The sequence below is a fragment of the Aedes albopictus genome, chromosome 2 (assembly GCF_035046485.1).
Source record: "Aedes albopictus strain Foshan chromosome 2, AalbF5, whole genome shotgun sequence".
Taxonomy (NCBI): Eukaryota; Metazoa; Arthropoda; class Insecta; order Diptera; family Culicidae; genus Aedes; species Aedes albopictus.
In genome coordinates this window covers 443412147-443432090 of record NC_085137.1, presented here as the reverse complement: position 1 = coordinate 443432090, position 19944 = coordinate 443412147, and the positions used below count along the sequence as shown (strand labels likewise).

The 19944-nt window shown below is 37.8% G+C and overlaps 2 protein-coding genes across 6 annotated transcripts in view; one reads left to right on the top strand and one right to left on the bottom strand.

Annotated features, from left to right (window-relative positions):
- The window catches only part of LOC109420233 (uncharacterized), a 34502-nt gene extending 16524 nt beyond the window's left edge, over nt 1-17978 (bottom strand). The window contains exon 1 of one of the 5 annotated variants that reach the window (XM_062853768.1): nt 17710-17978. The gene's annotated coding sequence lies outside the window, so the exon portion shown is untranslated. The remainder of the gene's footprint in view (nt 1-17709) is intronic. The other 4 variants (XM_029869939.2, XM_029869938.2, XM_029869940.2 and 1 more) reach the window with 4 other exon arrangements.
- On the top strand, nt 7199-10389 carry LOC109432087 (uncharacterized). Its single transcript, XM_029869941.2, has 3 exons — nt 7199-9405; nt 9479-9555; nt 10036-10389. The coding sequence occupies exons 1-3, from the start codon at nt 9294-9296 to the stop codon at nt 10183-10185; spliced, it is 339 nt and encodes a 112-aa protein (XP_029725801.1). The 5' UTR covers nt 7199-9293; the 3' UTR covers nt 10186-10389.
- Nucleotides 17979-19944: the final 1966 nt, after the last annotated feature.

Genomic DNA, 19944 nt, shown 5'->3' with positions numbered 1-19944 from the left:
CTGACTATACATGTCAATGGTTGCTCCTCCGTGATTGATCTGAAGTGGTACCATTTGCGCTGTGATCCAACTGAATAAGGGGCTGGGACATTCCACTTATTCTCAAAGTGCAATTTTAGCAGCTCATGCATATTTGATCAATAACGGCGCCGGCCAAGTCCTTATAGTCAGCTGGGAAGGGAAAGGAATGTTAGAGTGTACTGGTTGTTGCTACTAGAGACCGAGAGCACTCTGCGTCCCACAACCCGCACGGACTGGGGTATTTGTTAGACGGAAAGGATGGGAGATCTGGGAGTCACCGTTGGGTCGGTGATGCGATCCATGGATAGGGTTATTTATAGTGTTCGTGATAGATTGTGTGGTGAATAAGGTGAATAAAGTCAAGCGGCACAGCACGCTTTGGTTGCATAACTTATAGGCGTTATATATACACTGTGCTGTGAGTGGAAGTTGGAAGGGAGGGAAACGACTTTTCGTTTCTGGTTCTAGCGATGGCTATGAACATATGAATATACATGAGTTGTATATGTAGAGAAGAGAGAGTGAGAGAAAGTGGATAGAAAGATACAAAGTAGGATGAAAAGGACGGGCCAGGGATTGAACCCATGACCTTCTGCATACGAATCAGAAGCGGTAGCCACTAGACCACCAAGCCCGTCAGAAGAAAGCTCTGGAGCAAATTTGTGGACAAATCACGAGAGGAGTCCCTTATGGTATTCTTGTGGAATCCCAGAAGGAACTTCATGAGGTGAGCCACCATGTCACCATCAAGTTATAAAACAGCACACGCACGCATACCCCCCTTTTAGAAACCAATCCAACCACTCATGATAAGCTGACGATTTTTTTAAGTCCGAATCATAAACAACAAAGCCACGAAACATCCAAAACTAAGAACATTTTCCTTAGCAACCGCGGCTTGCAGTGCCCTACGGTACTCAAAGTTGTTTAAATTTGCAAACTCATGGAAAACTGTCAAATATTTCATACGTATCGCAAAAAAAAGTTATTTGTTGGAAAACCAAAAAAAAAACAAGTAAGTGAACTGAAATCAATGGTTTAGATAAGTAACTTGATGGGTTTAATTATGTTTTGGAGCGCATTCTTCGCCGTTAAATTTAGTTTTTTTTATTACCACGCAAAATAGAACCATCATGTGCTTTTTTATTTTATTACAACATTCTATTGGTAAAGAAAACGTTTAGTTAATAACTGTGCAAGTGCTTATCAACTACTAAGCTGAGAAGCAGTCCTCCCCAGTTGGGATGTAACGCCAGAATGATGATGCCCGATATTATGACTGGCAGAAAACATCTATGTAAAGCAAAGAAAACTGCAATCATTACATTAAACGTATTCGTTCATGCCTTTCATTTCGCATTATTTTAAAACTGATTAATGAAAATCCGTGTTACAGGAGTCTGCATAACACACATGCATAGTATCGGAGTCTCTGCTATAAGTCTACTAATGATTCGAACTCATTTTTGTAGATTAAAAGTTAACTAAATTTTGGTGTACGTACTATCGAGGCAAAATGTACGTACTATCGAGGGTACGTACCATCGAGGGTACGCACTATCGAGGGTACGTACTATCGAGGTACGCCTGTATTCACAAAATTCAGTCAAATTCTTCGTTTTGCGGATGACGGTGGAACACCCGCACTGGACACCCGCCTGAAGCGCAAAGCAGCGAAGGTCAAACTGATAGAGAAGTCTCTCATGTTTTTTTTTTCTAAGCATTAGAGGGGTACCTTAAAGCAGAGAAGAGAAGGCCATCTCCCGAGTCAGAAATTGATAAATATTTGATGCCGTTGGTCGCGACATCTAGCGGTTGAAGCCACACTTTTTACACGGAAAATTTCAACCGTGTTGACACGAAAAAGCAAAGTATTTCGGAGGCAGGTACATCAACTCAAAAACTGATTCGCAAAAAAAAATGTGTTTAACTAGAATGTATTTCGGGGACACAGTCAAAGTTGCTTATCTCTTAAAACCGTAAATAGGGTACGCGATACAATAGTGATGGGAATATGTATGAGACCGTTATGATAATCAAGAAAAATGATTAAAACACCATTATTATGCTTTATAACAGCCTGCAATTGCAAAAAACATCTTTGGTACGTGCACCATATTATTGCAATAGTGGTCGAAACAACAATTGATATGCTCTCAAGGAAACAAAATTTCGAAGAATAAGATAATTTATCATCGATATGACGTCATCTGTTCATTAATTTTGATTATACCTGAAATAATCAATATACTTTGAGCCATGCAGTTGTTTTGACGTTTATACACGATGGAAACGAAATGGGTAGAAACAAAATAAATCGAGTCGATTTTTCACGCCTAAAATTTATCACTTTTCGTGTGTTCGGTTTGTTCTGAGATGCCCTTCTCTTCTCTGCTTAAAGTGTTTCTTCAGGTATTCTCCTAGGCATTGCTCCAGATATAACTGCAGAATTTTCTTCATGAATTTTTGTTTACGAATTCCTCCAGTATATCCAGGAATTGTTAAGGCATTTCTTGAAAAAAAAAACCTCTAGAAATTTCTTAGAAATTTCTTCAGGGATTCCTTGAAACATTTTTAAGTATTTTTTTGTGAAATCTCTGAAAGGATTTCTGAAAAATCCTCGAATGAATATTAGATAAATTCTGCAAGGATTTCCAAAGACATCTCAGTAGATATTTATGATGGAACCGCTGGAAAATCCTTGTAGGAGTTTTTGCAGAAATTACGGGAGGTGTTTTAGAATTTCCGAAGAAAATCCTTTAGAATTTGTAAAGATTTTTCTGAATGAATTTCCAAAAAACTCAATGCCCAACTAACAATTGCAAGTCACAAACAAGCAAGCTTGCTAAATAATGGTGATGATAGCTGAACTAAAATTATGCTCTACAAATTATTGTTTAAATGATTTTCCAATTGAGAAAATAGTCAATGTTCGACTTTCCTCATCGGTATCAGCAAAGATAAATTTAAACAATTTTCACAAGTTTAGCAAAAAATTTAATCGACAGGCATTGATTCCTTAACAAAAGAGTTTAACAAAACATTTGTCTGCATCTTATTAAGCTGATGAATCGATAAACATATGCTCCTGAACAATGTGCTTTTCACTTGTCATATAAACTTTGTTCGGATAATGGGATAAATCATGGCCAAAACTGTTTAGACAACAAAGTTATTGAAGAACCAAAATTTTAAACGAATTACATAAAATAAAACAGAATAGAATTATGTCGTTTAACATTGAGTTCCAAGCGACGTAATCAACGTAAAAATGAGGCATTTATTTATTATTAATAGTCTGTAACAAGATGTCTTGTACCTTGATTATTATATTTTTTATCTTCCGCAGCAGTTCGATTGTAAGAGACGCTTGGATCGATGCATTTGACATTTCAGTGCTATCGTGTTTACTGAATATTGTTCCCACAGTCACCTAGATAACCAAACAGCATTCAGAAATCAACACATTTTAAGTATCCCTAAACATCTTTATGCACTATTTATTGAACATAATATCAAGATTCCATGACAAAAGCATAAATAAAAAAATGCTTAACGGATCTTCGACTGAGCATGAGTAGATTACATGAACAGATGCTGTGAATGCACCATGTCCAAGACCATACCGCACCACATATTGTCATACATTTTTAAAGATCGATATTTAATAATAAAAATAAAAACATATTCATATCGCAATTAGTTCGTCTGGAAACAATATTTCAATAAGGACCAACACTTTTTGGCCGCATTCGATACAAGTTTTCTCACCGTGCGCTAGAAATACTGACAGCGAAATCAGAATGGAAAACACGTGTTTTGGGCTGAACAGTTGTGGAAGTATAAGGCGTTGTTCAGTTGATTACCACGTGCTGTGCTAATTCACCACTGCTGCACACAAGTTCAGGAGTGATCATTATTGAGTCAATGGAAGATTATGTTTTGCTTTGGGTGCTGCATCTCACCATCTCTAGGATGGCGCAGATAGGAAGGCATGCGGCTAGCAATCGACAGGTCTCGAGTTCTAATCCGGATTTAAGTAATTTTATATGTAATTCTTGTTTCATAATAGGTGTTCTCAACATGAGAGCAAATAATTACTCTCGTGAGAGTTCAACATTTTTGCATTTTATTTATTTTCAGTCATTTTTGCCAAAGCTTAATAACAACTTTCTTGTACATTTGTAAAACGCTTTGAACAACAAAAAATTAAGTTGGTGCACAACATGATGCTTTATAACTTCTCCAAATTTGTGTGAACAAAACCCGAACATAGATTGTACGTCAAAGTAATTCAAATGTTTTTCAACATCACGCTGAATTAATTCGTCATAATGGTGCCTGTTAAATGAGTGATTTTTAGTTGGGTGGAATAAATTTTGAATAAATCACTTGCTAACATTTCTGAAGAAATCTCCACAATTCTGAAGATAATTCTGGATGTAAATATATTTTCAGAAAGACCGAAGTTTCTGAATCTATCAAGTATTTTTTTTAAAGAAATCTTCAATAGAATCACTGAAGAAATGTTAGGTTGTACTTTTGATCTTTGGAGAGAAATCTGAAGAAATCCCTGGAAAATTCTTGAAGAAATCTCAGGAGGAATTTCTTGCGATCTTATTGCGGAAACCTTTAGGTTCGGGGAAAACCTTGATTCAGGAGACCTATAAAAAAATATTCAGGCATTTACAGAGGAATTCCTGGTGGAATTCGTTAATAAAACTACATTAGATGATTTTCTGAAAGGATTCCTGGTAAAATCTGTGTATAAATTTTCTGAAAAAAAAAAAAAACAATCCTACAGGTATAACAGGAGAAACGCAAAAATGAACATCTGCAAAAAACTGTAGAAATATGTCTAAAGGATTTCCGTACAAATTTCTGGAAAATATTTTAGAATAAATTACTTAAAGAATCCGTGGGGAAATTATGAGTGCTTAAAGGAAATGTCAGATAAATTCCTGGGGAAATATATTATGGAATAGCTGGAGGAAATCTTGAAGAGTACTGTGTATGAACTTCTACAGGAATCTGTGGAGGAATAGCTGTAGCATTTTTTCAGGATGAATTTCCGGAAAAAATATGGTCACATTCTTGCGGTGATTTTCAATGAAATCCCTACAGCAATTCCTAAACAATGGTGTGGGAACTTGCCAAAGAAATACCTGCATGAACTCCTGAAAGAACATCTTGAAAATTTCAAAAAGAAATTACAAGAAGAACTTGTGAAAGAATATTTGAAATAATTCTCAATAAAAATCTGAAGGAATTCCTGGAGGTATTTACGCTTTTTTCAACGAATTCCTAGAAGAATTTCTAAAGTAATTCCTTATAGGTTTTAATAGGAACCAATAGAAATCTACCTAAAAGTGTTCTTGGAGAAATTTACGAGGGAATATCTGATGAAAACCCTGATGACGATGAAAAATCTTGAAAAAAATAAAAAAGAATATCTAATAGAAACTATGAAAAATTTAAAGACCAAATTATCGGAATAGTTTCTGAAATTCTTCTACCCTATTCAAACGCTGATATCCGGTACTCAGACGGTTCCAAGGCAGCAAGTGCTGTAGGAGTAGGTGTCTTTGGATCTACCTGGGCCACTGGACCACTGGGTGTTTCGTGTGTTGTTCGTTGTCAGTGAAATTCACTGGAGTGTTTTCACCCGGGTGAAACTCTCTGCGCACTCCGTGGTGCCCTGCCGTACGTTTTTTTTTTTTTCCTTCTAGGATGTATTTGATAAAAAAGATAAAAAGATTTATGATGAGCTTAATGGTGTTAATCCAAAGAGCAGAATTGGGCATTGTAGACTAATTACGTAACGCAAAACTTGGCCTTTTCAGATCCCCTCCCTCCCCCCATGTAACGCTTTTTGTATGAAATACCAAAAAAAAAAATGTATGGATCGTATCGCTAATCTGTACTCCCTCCCTCCCCCTATAGCGTTACGTAATTTGTGTACAATGCCGTCATGCGCTCAGTGCGGACAAGCCTGTTCTAAAGGAAGCCCACAGAAGATTTTTAATAGGAATTTTAGAAGAAGTTTCTTGAGGATACTCCAAAGAAAATTCAGAAGGAATAAATGAACTTTGTAAGGAAATCAATGGAAGAAATTCCAGGAAGGTTTTTAAAAGAATCGATGGAATAACTTAGGAATCAATCTAAGGAAGGCTTAATATAAAAAGCACCTAAATTAATTTCTGAAATTGACTCAGGAAAACATTCGAGGAAATTCTAGAGGAAACTGGAAGAATTCCTGAAAGATTTCTCATAAGAATCTCCGATGACATTCCTGGCAAAATTTCTTCCAGATCCCTGGAAGAGTTTCTGAAGAAATACCTAAAGCATCACTTGACCTGAAGAATGTTTCGACGAATTTCCTCAGCTAGTGCATCTAATCTATTTTAAAACGAATCCTTCGATAATTTTCTGCAATTAAAGAATTTCTTAAAGAATTTTGGAAGGAATCTCTAAAGGATTTCGAAACGAATTCATGGAATAATTTCTGAAGCAATCCATGTAGGATTTTCCAGAATAATATAAAGAAATACATGAATAAAAAATTTCGAATGAATCTTTAATAGATTTTTTGAAGAGCCCTTAAAAAAATTCAGGAGAATTTTGTGGAGTAATTTATAAAAATATGTGAAGAAATCACGGAACGAATATCTGAAAGAGTCTCCAAAATATTTATTCGATTTGGAGGGATTCTTGAAGCAATCCCTGAAAGTCCTTATATCACAGAGTTTCTTAATGCACGGATGAGGACACAAAACGTTGGGAAAACTAACTACAGTAACACATACGAGGCCACAAAAAACCGTGGACGGTGTCTTATTTTTTAAGAAGAATATGTCGTTACCATAATGGCATTACGGATTAGGAACATCATATAGATGATTTTATTATGTTCAGGATGGTGGAATCAAATTCCATAGTAAATATGAAAAAGAATTGCACAACATTTTAAAAAATAGCTGATATCTTTTCTTATATTTACGAAGCTGCGAATAATTTTGAAAATTTTGATTTTTCAATTAGGAGAACGGAACCCATCTTCAGCATAGTGCTGGGGATTTTTTTTTATTACCGAACACTTTGGGCCGAAGGGTCTCCGATTTTCATGAAAATTTCACCAGTGCTAGAGGTCGTGGATATATGATCATATATGGAATTCAAAAAAATCATAGGACCTCGTCGTATCGCACACATTTTTCCATCGGTTCATAAATTTCCAGCTTGCTGTCAGTATGAAGCTTGCGTTCAATATTTCATACAAGAAATTATTTGATGTTAAATGAGATAGAAATTCGTCATTTTTTTTCTTGTCGGGTATAATTTCAAATATTTTGCTGAGCAGTAACCATTCTTCGTTAATAGTTTTCTTTGTTTTCGCATGACGTCGCAAGCTGCCTCCAATGAGCTATAGGCTCTTTTTACGCTTATGCGTTTTACAGTGTCCTTTTCAGGGCACTGATTAACGCCGTTGTGGTATGAGCTATGAGCTCTCGTTGCGCTTATGCGTTCATTCCCTCTTCTAGGGCACCCCTTCCTATTTCATCACCTTTCCCTTCCCCAATTCCCATCCCTTGTCCCATTCTCCCTCAGGTAAATGATGAAATAGGCTCATATGTATGGCGATGGCACAAATGTCCCAAATGGAGGATAACGTGCCTCTGGAGCCGGCCTTCTGATACCTTCTGATACCTGCGTTCAATATTTCATACAAGAAATTATTTGATGTTAAATGAGATAGAAATTCGTCATTTTTTTTCTTGTCGGGTATAATTTCAAATATTTTGCTGAGCAGTAACCATTCTTCGTTAATAGTTTTCTTTGTTTTCATTGTTTTTTTTTTACATTGAAATGGAAAACATATAGGGTATGAGTGCCATAAGTAATTTAACGCTCACCGGTGGCATTAGCTCGTTGTTAACCCGTTATTTGAAACACATTTTAGTTAGAAACCCGATCATTGCAAAATATGACTATTTAATGCATTTAAAAGGCACTCAAGTGCCATATATGTGCTGTCAGTGCACACCGATGCACGTTAGTGTCAAAGTTATGTTACAATTAGCGTATGTCACTTGCTCGTTGCAAAGCAAATATGTTGCAACAGGTGAACGGCCGCTGTTGTAGATGGTTTCCTATGAAAATATAGCGACTGGTCGTTGGTTTTTTGGCTATATCTCCAAAACGGTAAGAGATTCCATTTTGGTGTCAAAGAACGAAAGGAAGAACATTAGTTTTTGCGCTAGGACAAATTTTGTTCAAAATAATCTATGATACAGACGGTACTTTTAACAGCATTTTTAGACGTTTTTTCACCATGGTGAAACATTTTCTGAGAACTTGTTTTCTCATTGTATTTTTATTGGATTGCTGAGGTAATTTGGCGTCAATTTTACTAAAAAAGTTTGTTCTATGATGCATAGTTTTTGAGATATGATTTTTTGAAGTTCGGGGTATTTTACAAAATTTTGGAAAATCGTGAAATTTCATCTAGCGTTTTTCGGGAAAATATTCCGCTATGATTTTTTTGAGTTCCATATATGATCATATATCTACGACCTCTAGTCCTGGTGAAATTTTCATTGAAATCGGAGACCCTTCGGCCCAAACCTGTTCGGTAATAAAAAAAATCCCCTGCTCCAATTTTCATCCTATTGAAAACTAAGCTATAGGCACTATTTGTTTTGTTTTTATATTGTATTTAAAGAACGGAAACAATTTTTAAGAACCAATCGTCTATTTTTTTAGAATAGTATGAACATGGGGCGTAGGCTGGAGAAGGCTGCACATACCCTAAGCTCAATTAAAATTGTCATCTGTTTAAAGAAAGGAAGATATTGTAATACAAACTACAAAATTCAAATGATAAAACCGTTTGCATGAATGAAATAAACAATGTTTATTAAACATGACCGACTGCGCATGTTCATACAAACAGATGAACAACTTATTCATCAAACCCTACATAAAACCACAGCGCTCTTTACTGGCGAAGTGAACGCTTGTTGTTTACGAACCAACAGGCATAGTCCAAAGGAAAATGAAAAACATTTTCCCGATTTTCCTTCACACAACCATCGTTTCAATCGCTTTGGCCTCTGACAGCCATTGCTGCCAACCCAACGACCTTAAAACTGTGAAATTCGTGCGTGCCAACTAATGTTTTGCCTCTCAGTGCATCGGAGTGCCCCAGAGTCATACATCTGCTCGTGTAGAGTTCGTCCACCAATCCGGATAGAAATAAAAACAATCAAATTATGCCTTCCAGCCGGCTTCACCGGGTGTTTTTGTACAGCTTTGCCATCTGCCTATTCGGTACCTTCGTGACAATCGCCGCCAAAATCTTCCCCATTGCCAATCTGCCTACGAGTAAGTCTGCATGAGTACATACTTTTCACTCGTATTGCTCGTTTTATATTATTCAAATATCTATCTACGCCAGGTACCAATGTCATCATCATCGGCACATGTATGGCTAATTTGATTTCCGTGGTGGCCCTGATAATTGGAATCGTGGCGGTAAGTAGAAGTGCAACTAGTTGTGCCCCTAATCGTGTACATATTTATATAGGAGGTACAGTAGCGTTCAAAAATCATTTGACAAGGTATTGTTTTGAGTATTATTTCTTGACATTCCCCAAGTCGTTGTTTGTTTATGGTACATGAAAAAAGACCTTAATAAATGTGGAGCGAACCTGTTGTGATGGTTAGAACACTTGACTATCACGCCGAGGACCTGGGATCGAATCCCACTCCCGACAAACTCGCAAAAAAAAATGTGAGTTCTTCCTTCGGAAGGGAAAGGGAAGTAAAGCGTGGGTCCCGAGATGAACTAGCCTAGGGCTAAAAATCTCGTTAATACAGATAAAAAAAAACCTTAATAAATGCTGTCAAATGACTAATGGCCGCCACTGTACCTGCTTTCAACCGGAGCTAATTGGAATCAATTCTTGTTGCACATATTTCTGACTGTCTGTCCCGCCGCCTTCCCCACATCAGAAACGACCGGAGCTGGTGAAAGCCGTTAAAATATTCAGCTGGATACAGTTGGGTGCCATCTGTTTCCTGATCGGGCTGGCACTGTTTTTGCTGTACGTGGTGAAGGTGGATGTGGAGCACTACGACGAGCGGACCAAGAAGGAACTATGAGGCGCCCATGAGCATTGAGCAGTGAGCAGTTCGGTGCTTTCCTCCGAATGCAGATTGAAGGCGATAAACAGATGATCAGAAGACTCAAATTTAAAACAACCAACCAATGTGCGTGTTTGTGTGTAGAGTGACCCCTATGTGATTCAATCGTAATTAGAATAAATCATGAATGTAAATACAAAACGAACTCATTGCGATAATTTATTATTTTTTGAAAGAAACATGAAATTCATCTTCTATGCTATAGCATAGCCAAAGCAACACACATGTCATAAAAAAGTTACAGCTGCTGAGATTTGGTTGTATAGAAGTTAATTTAACGTTATTCTAGCATTGTGTTAGAAAAACGAAAAAAATCACTTCTATACAACCAAAACTTGCACTGCCACAACTCTTACATGACACGCGTGTTTCTTGGTTTCCAAGTGATTGAAGCTGCTGTCTAAAATGCAAAGCAAACGTTGAAACCACTGTAATTGGCCTGAGCACATTACGATTATTTACCAAGAGTCGCACTAGGATGCACGCATTTCAAGTTACTATCGAATGCATGCACACACAGCTAGTCGCGTTTGGTATTTTTTTTACCGAAATCTCAACTGCTGAGCGTTTAAAATCGGGTTTTTAACTAAATTCTGTAAACAAAAATACTTAATTTTGGTAAAATGATATCGTTTATCTGTCAAACTCTAACTAAGTTCGGTAAAAGTTGCTACCTTTACTATTTTTTTCCTTTAAAACTAATTTAACCGTTCTGATTCCGTTTAAACATTACCGAAGTCGGTAATCTTTTCTATGTGTGTATCTTTCCAGAGTTTTCCGATATTTATCTTGGCTTTCTTCGCTGGATTTCACCCGAAGTTCATTCCAAGATTTCTCATGGAGATTTTCAGAATTCCTCCTCAATGTTTCTTGACATTTCCTCTCGGGATTACTTTCAGAACTTATTTCAGAGATGCCCAAGTTTTTCTCAGAATTTCTTCCAAAGTTCCTCTCAAAATTTCGCCAGTAGGTCTTTACGAGCTCCGCGCAAGATTTCACCTGAATTTCTTCCGATATTTTCCCGGCAGTTTCCTACAAGTAACTATGTAATAGCGTTGAGCAATTTTGAATAGATGTTCGCAACATCGACGCTTTTGTTCCAATTAACCGTTATGTGTCCGACAATTTTTTGCTTTTTTCAGCACCGTGCTTTTTAAATGGGCACTGGGTACCCGGGTACCCTGTCGGCCACATGAGGGTTAATCGATTTTTTGGATCGATGTTGAAGCCTCACGAAATCGACCGAATCGATTTTTACATTCGATTTTTCTTTTTTAGAATTCACTGTAGAATTTAACCAGTAAAAAATGTACATAAAATCGAGGGTCTTTATAATCTAGGGTCCACTAAATCGAGGCATACATGTATATCTTAGGTTTCTTGGGCAGTTTCTTCTCAGGATTCTAGGTCAGGTCATCTCAGGATGCTGAACATTTTTTTTGGGAATCCTTCTCAGGCTTCTAGATGAATTTCTCTTGATAATGTGGAGGCTTCCTCTCAGGGTTCTGGGACAATCATTTTCAGGATTCTAATGGGATGTCTTTCTATACTGCAGGAGAATTGCTCTCAGAATTCTGGGAGAATCCCTTTCAGGATTTTTGGTAGAATCCGCCAGGGAGTTCTGGGGATATCCGTCTAAGCATTCTGGGAGAATCTCGAGGAAAAACTTCTCTCAGGATTCTGAGGCAATCCGTCACAGGATTCAAGAAGACTCCATATCGGGAATTTGAGAAAATCCTTCAGGATTCTGGAAGAATTCCTATAAAGATTCTGAGAGAACCCATCTCAGAAAACTGGAGTGATCACTCCCAGGATTCTAGGGGAATCCTTAATAGAATTCAGAGAGAATTCCTATTGGAAGAGTTTTTTTTATCTTTATTATCGAGACTTTCAGCCCGATGCTGGTTCGTCTCCAAGAAGAGTCTTTCTCTCTTTTCTAGAATAAGGTCTCTCAGGGTGCTGGTGTGAAAATTTACAGCATTTTGAAGGAATCTCTGCCAGAATTTTAGAGGAATCCTCACTGTTATGGAAGAGTCACTGTTAAAAATGTGGAGGTATTTTCCTCAGCAGTATTATATGGGAATACCTATCAGAATTCTTGGGTATCTCTGGATTCTAAAGGAATTAATTTCTGGATTATGGGGTATTTCCTACCAGGGTTCCATACCAAGGGTGAAATCCCTTTCAGGATTCTAAGAAATTTCTCGATAATCTGGGTTGTTTCCTCTAAGGGTTCCGAAAGACCCTCACTTAGGATCGCACTCAGAACTCTTAGGAAATCTTATTATGCGGTTTTATTGGCAATTATCGGTGAAAAATAACGGAAACAGCTTATTTTGCGTGACGCGTTTCGACCTACTATTCTTCGGTCATCATCAGACGCCTAAAACATTATACATTTATTTAATACATTGATTTAGGTACAAATACATTACAATTTACAAATCACAAAACACTTACATTCAGCTGGAATCACCCCTTCAACTTCGTCAGTTATATAATACTAATATAATACTAATTCCGTTATTTTTCACCGATAATTGCCAATAAAACCGCATAATAATCGTTCACGGTGATCAACCCCGGTCAGTCTTAGGAAATCTTTCTCAGCATTGTCAGGAACTCCTCTAAGACTTCTTGGAGAATCAAACTCGGCATTCTCAGAAATTCCTCTCAGAATTCTGGAGGAATATTTCTTAGGATTCTGGAGGAATTCCACACAGGACTCTAGTGGTATCCTTCTCAGGATTCTGCTTTAGATCCTTTTAAGATTCTGGGTGAATATCACAAAGTATTCTGCGGGTACTCTTCCCAAAATTCTCTGAAAGTTTGGCTTTCTGGGGTAATCCCCGTCAGGATTCAGGGGAAATTTATTTCAAGATTCTGGGGATAAATGATAACAACACTAACACAGAAATAGCCAAGATTGCGCTGATCGAGACCTAGATAGATAGATTGAGTACGACATACGCTGCAGTGTTGCACGACATAAAAAGTAGAAGGGAGCAAAATGCACCAAGGAGAAATGATAGCGATGAGAGGGACTCAATTGTACCGATAGGGCACGTAAATCAATCCGAAAGATAGAAGAAAGTAGAGTTGAAAGTTTGCGCCATTACCAGTACAAGTTGTGCGAGAAAAATCAGAAATTTTAAAGTGTGAGATTGGTTTTTTAAAAAGTATATTCAGTGATAATTTTCACATTATGTAATACATTCAATCCTTACAGCATGTATCAAAAACAGCGTGATCCGGCAGTTATAGTTAGACTAAACATAGGATAAATAACGACACAAAAATTGTAAGTTTAAACAACTAGACATTAACATACAGAATTAGTACAAATAATCAATTGCAGTACTCCCTAAGGAAGGCACAAACCCCGTGTCGAAACGTCGGGCAAATAAATAACGTCGTTTGTTCATTTCAAGACTGCGTAGCCAAAAATAGTTAATTGTACCATACAGTCGATTCAATCCCAGTTCTGGGGAATTTGTCTCACGATTCCAGAGAAATCCTTGGGATTCTAGGGCTATATTTTTCAAGATTCTAGGGCACTTTCTTTAAGAACTATTAATTCTTCATCTTACGAGAATCTGGGCAGAATGCTTTAGACAAATATGGATTTTGGAGAATCCCTCGCATAGATTTTGTGATTCCTCTTAGGGTTCTGAAGAAATCCTTCTCAGCATTCTACGAGAATCCCAATAGAATTCAGTTTTCTGAGTTCTGGAGCAGTTGCCCAAAGAAATTCCTTTCGGGATTCTGGGAGAGTCCCTTTTAGTAATCAGGGAAAATCCCTGACAAGATTATGGGAAGATTCTCTTGAGCATTTAAAGTATTCTAGAGGAATTACCCTCAGAGTTCTGGAACAATCCTTTTCAGGAGTTTAAGGGAGTCCATTCAAATATTCTGGGGGAATGTTTTGCAGAAATCTACGGTTATTATTCTGTTTTATGTGGGAATACCTCTCAGAATTCCAGCCAATCCTTCTCAAGATGCTGGGGATGTCTATTCTAGAAGTTTTCGTAATCCCTTCCACGAAGAATCATTATCAGATATTTGGGAAAAAGCTTCTAAGGTTTCTAGATATATTTCTTATAAGAATCTTGAAGAGCCCCTCATATGATCCTTCTCAGGATTCTAGGGGAATAACTCGTAGAATTCTGGGGAATACCTTTCGGGATTCCCCAGAATTATTCTCAGCATTCTAGGGGAATTCTGGGAGAATACTTAAAAGGATTATGGAGGAATTCTTCCCAGAATTCTGTGAGAGATATCTCAGGCTTCTTTGGCAATCCCACCCAGTATTTCAAAGGAACCTTTCTTAGGATTATAAAGTAATCCATTTTAGGGTCTAACCCTTTTCAGGAATGTGGAAGAACCGCTCTTGGAATTCCTCTCAGGATTCTGGAAGAATTCATCTAAGGAATTTGGGATAATCCATCTTAGGATTCTGAAACTTTTTGGGAGAATCCCAAAAAATTCTGAGATCATCTATCACATCTGGGAGAAGTCCTCTCGGGACTCTGAAGAAATCTGTCTCATAAATATGGAATAATCTATCTCAGGATTCTAGGAAAATCCCTAATAGAATTCAGAGAGAATTCCTACCAAGATACCGAAAGAATCTTGCTTTCTTTCCTAGATAATGTCGCTCAGGATTCTGGTGTAATCATTCTCAGCAATCTGAAGAAATCTCTCTCATAATTCTAGAGGAACTCCTTTCATAGTTCTGGAGAGTCTCTTTAAAGATTCCAGGGGAATTTCTCTCAGCAGTCTACGAGAATTTATCTCCGTCCTATATGGGAATACTTTTCACAGTTCTGGGGAATATCAGGATCTCAGAATTTTTATTTCGATTCAAAAATATTAATTACATTTTTTTTTTCAGAGTACACTGTCTCAACGTTATATCCATTTTCGAATCAGAGTCGTGGAATGTTAGATGTGCAATCTCAAATTTGACATTGTATTTATTTTGACAAATAAACATACCATGGACTTGAGCCACATGTAGCAAACGAATCAAGTAATAGTTTTGTAATATTTTATAATATCGAATCGATGTGAAAATATCGATTCAAAGCATTCGATTAAATCTGTGAATCGATTCTGCTGATTCGATTCGAATCGATTCACAAAAAATCGATGTCTCAGCCAGATTTGACCAATGCTAGCACAGTGCGCATAAAAGTGCTTACCTTGACAGTTGCAAATTTATGATCTGAAATGCGATGACTAAATCGAAATTGCACGAAAACGATAAGAGATAAATGTTTGATGTCAAAGAACGAATTGTAGAGTGAAACAAGGGCCACAACTTTGGCTAAGAAGACATATTAATTCATTACGCATTTTTTCAAAGATAATTGACAAAAACAAATTGAAACACACTACTTCTGAGCTATTTGCTCTAGAAAACTTAGTTATTAAACTAAACCAATCGATTCAAAGATGCCATTTGATAGAAAACTCAATAATCTTTCGAATAAGGGTAAAAAACTGTGATAAGTTTGACTATTTTCAAGTTATAGCCATTCAAGGCGATAAGAGTAAAAAAACATGGGAAGTTCAATAACTTACGTAACGGTTGAGATTTGGCCATATGCGTAAAACATTTTTTTCACCATTTATGATCCTCTATCACCCTTTAAAAAGTGTGCAATCAGGAACCTGAACGTGCTCCAGGCTAATGTCCCATTTGAACTGTTTAAAATGATGCTGGATATTTACATCTCCTGTTATCAATGTAGGTTTTCCCTGTCCTGCTGCACTGAGACGTGTGTGAGCACTCTTTCGAAATGTGATGGCCGTGAAGAAGCACGCTGAATCACTTCGAGGTTTCAGTTGCCATATTTCCTTATAAATCTTCTTTCTGTTGGTGTAACGCCTCCACTGGGACAAAGCCTGCGTCTTAACTTCTATGAGCACTTCCAAAGTTATTAACTGAGAGCTTTCTCTAATGACCTTTTTCGAGGAAATATTCTTTACGAAAAGTTCCTGGACCGATCGGGAATCGAATCCGTCTCTCCAGCATGATTATGCTGGATACCCACGTCCTTACAGCTGTGGCTACTCACAGAAAAATGAGGTTCGTTTAAAACAACAAAACGCATGGTTGATTTTCAAACTGAGCATTTACTTATTCCAAAGTTATATTTCTTTGTTCTTACTTAGAGTTTATCGATGAAAACAATCAATTCCCAGCATTTTATATAACGTCAAAAACTTCATTTGTTTCAACAAAATGGGGACCACAAACATGACCCGGCCACACTCACACATCATTAAAATTCTTACCCGAACATCGCCACAACGAAGAAAGTGTAGCAAATCCATCACCCCAACTTCCAAGTGCAGATTTGGTCGTGATGGATAACGCGCAGGTAGGTACTCAAGTCAGCATCCCCAAAAAGTTGGCCGGTTTCACCTTTTTGTTTTTTTTATTCGTTCTCCTTTCCATCCGCTTGCCGAGTGTCTAAAAACAGATTTCCAAGCTGCCGCTAGAGCTGCCGTCACCAACACAATCACATTCCGGCTTTGTTAGTGGTAAAAGTGCAGTCGTTTAAAACAATCCGTTATTTTATGTTGAAACTACAAAACTTCTGTTTGTTTTAACAAACTGTCAACAATTTCGACAAATGAAAATATTGGTATTATCAAACAATAGAACAGTTCAGTTTTAACTAGAAATCAGTTTGTCGCTATAGTAAACTGCAAAATCGGTTGATTTGACCTAGAATTTAATTGTGTTTACAATTTATTTTTCTGTGTGTATATGGCCCCTTTCCAATTAATACAGGCAGGAAGAGCTGATTCGAATCGGCTTGTGAAATCGGTGATTAATGGGAAGCTCCAATTTGATACGGATAAGATATGGATTTCACTAAATCATGACACTGCTTAGAGCACACCGGTCAGATAATAGTATCAAATAAGTAAACCACCAGTCCTGATATTTACTTTTCATTGAATAATATGTCCCATGCAAACATTCGATTTTCAGCTTTTGTTTTGATTCCTTACTTCTTTCCCACACACTTCGTCTTCTTTGCACTAACACACGTGTAACAAACTGAACCTACTTACACCTACACCAGTATCGACAATAACAACAAACCGCTCGTCGCGAAGCAACCAAAGTTCAAATTCATTTTACATCCGATTTCTAGCTGTAGGTGGATTCAAAAACCCAACAACACCATCAACAGTCGAACGATGGTGTTCTAAAAATACCGCAATATGTGTCTGTTTGTCATCACCCCGAACTCCTGAACAGAATATTTTTTCTTCCTCACTTTTTTTTTCCTTCCTCAATGAGCCGAATGCGAAGCAACAAGCGAATGGTACATTCGTACGTTCTAGGCGAGCAATGATGTCAAACTTGTGTATTGGTATGAGATGTATGCATGTAGATAAAATATTGCGAAATTTCCTAGCGATTCACTTGTTGATAGCTTTTTTTCTGACATTACTCACCTAGGAAAATCTCGAACGAAACAAAGAACCGAATCAAATTCGGCAAATGAGGAACCGACTCACGGCGACGAAAACGACGACGCACTTCTCCAATATGGTTTTATTATTGTCACACAGTCACACGGAAAGACCGACGATGATGATGGAATCCGCTCCGCACATTTTACAAGACTGACTGACCGAACGATTCGTTCAATGTTGTACTAAAAAGTCGAGAACTTTGTGAATGTGCGACGCAACATGTGTGGAAGAGAATTACACGAGTCTTCTTTGGTGAGGTCGAGAAGATAGTGCAAAGGATGACGATGAAAATGAACTTGAAAATGAGAAATTGTGTGAAGCGCTTGCCCGAGTGTGTGTTGGACTACGACTTGAATAGAACCAATTCATTTGTCGATTCATTTGAGAAAGCGTGAAAAGGGAAAAGAAATGGTTCGCACATGTGCTTGATAGGAACGTTGGAATAATGATGAAATTTCACGGAAAACATGTTACATAGGTAGAATTCTACAATGACTAACAGGGACTTTCGGCTAAAACTGTGAGTCATGGCAATACGAAAATAATTACAGCTAATTCGTATCAACAAGAGCAACTGTGTGTGAATTGTTATACCTAAGTGCTTCGGCGACAACATTTTTTTTTTTGAGATTTTTTTACTGTGAGTAATGAGTGAGTAATCCCCTTTGATATGTCTTCCTGAATGCTACGGTTTCTCCGCCCAAATGTGTCGCGTATGACCGCCCGGATAGTGATAAAAACATAATGGCATGCAACGGTTCCTCTCCTCCTCTTCTTGGCGTAACGTCCTCACTGGGACAAAGCCTGCTTCTCAGCTTAGTGTTCAATGAGCACTTCCTCAGTTTTTACCTGAGATCTTCCTCTGCCAATGACCATTTTGCATGCGTATATCGTGTGGCAGGCACGAAGATACTCTATGCCCAAGGAAGTCAAGGAAATTTCCTTTACGAAAAGATCCTGGACCGACCGGGAATCGAACCCGTCACCCTCAGCATGGTCATGCTGAATACTCGTGCGTGTACCGACGGGAACTATACCTGAATCAAGAGTCACTTTGGTTATCTGACAGATCTATACATCGCGGGCGGTTTATGTATGCGTGCGAATAAGGGCACTCAAAGAGCGGCAGTTTACGGTTAGACAGGAACGGGAACGCATCGGTACAATGGCGACGACGCTGAAAATTGGTGAGTAAAGTGAAAACGGCCGAAAACCTCGAAATAATGTGGAACTGCGATACGAACTGGAGAAAAGTGAAAACATGAGAACAATTAGATCAACGTTCCCGTTCTTCTGGGCGATTGAAAACCATTTTTAAGCGAAAAAAAATTGATTCGGCATCATAAAAGAATGGGGCCCACCGACGCTGGGGGCATAGTACCCTTCCTGAACTAGCGTGGGTTTTTATTTGGGGTTATGTTTATTGATACCATGAATGGTGATTATTGATGGGAGTTGCACATGTGTTCGTAACATCATTGAATGATTCATCGTTGATTTGCTCTCACTATCCGAACCTCATGTCAAGTGTCAATTTGTTTTTGTTCTCGTCGGTTTTTTTTTCTTAAGATCGTTTCGCGTATTTGTAAACATACTTTTTTTTTACCGTCTATGCCAGTGGTGACATGCTCCATAATGTTCAGGTGAATACAGTGATTTGGGGGAGAGTTGTTATTGCTAGGCATTAGTGAAAGAAGGTTTGTGGAGGTATGTAAACAAGTGTATCATCTGTTTATATTGCAAATGTGACAGACAATATTGAATTTTTATGTATGAAAATGTGTTTCGTGTGATAAAGTGGTATTTGCTCAACATCTGATTAGAGTTTTCATGGAGTGCAGTTGTTCAATTGTGTGTATTTTGCAAGTGGAACCACCTGGAAGAGCTATGGAAACATACCTGTGTTACTTTTGCCAGGTGGAGAAATTATGAAAACCTGGCGGAAAAATGTGTCGACCATTTAAGTATTAAAAAAAAGTGAACTTGAAGATACGGAACAAAGAGCCGGGATGTGTGGGTAGCACACAGTGCATGTGGGTAGCACATGTAAAATGAATGGGTACGGCGTGGGGGGCACACGATGCATGTGGGTAGCACATGAATTGAGAATTATAGCCGAGATTATAGCAATGGTGTGGGTAGCACACTTGTATATGAGCAACATACCTAAAATTGTTAAATAAGATAATTATGTTAAATAAAGTAAAATTCCAA

Bases quoted from the DNA above. Each gene is read 5' to 3' on its own strand.
- LOC109432087 (XM_029869941.2), top strand. From the start codon at position 9,294: ATGCCTTCCAGCCGGCTTCACCGGGTGTTTTTGTACAGCTTTGCCATC. The intron at 9,406-9,478 runs GTAAGTCTGCAT...TATCTACGCCAG, and splicing joins CATTGCCAATCTGCCTACGA to GTACCAATGTCATCATCATC. The intron at 9,556-10,035 runs GTAAGTAGAAGT...TCCCCACATCAG, and splicing joins TGATAATTGGAATCGTGGCG to AAACGACCGGAGCTGGTGAA.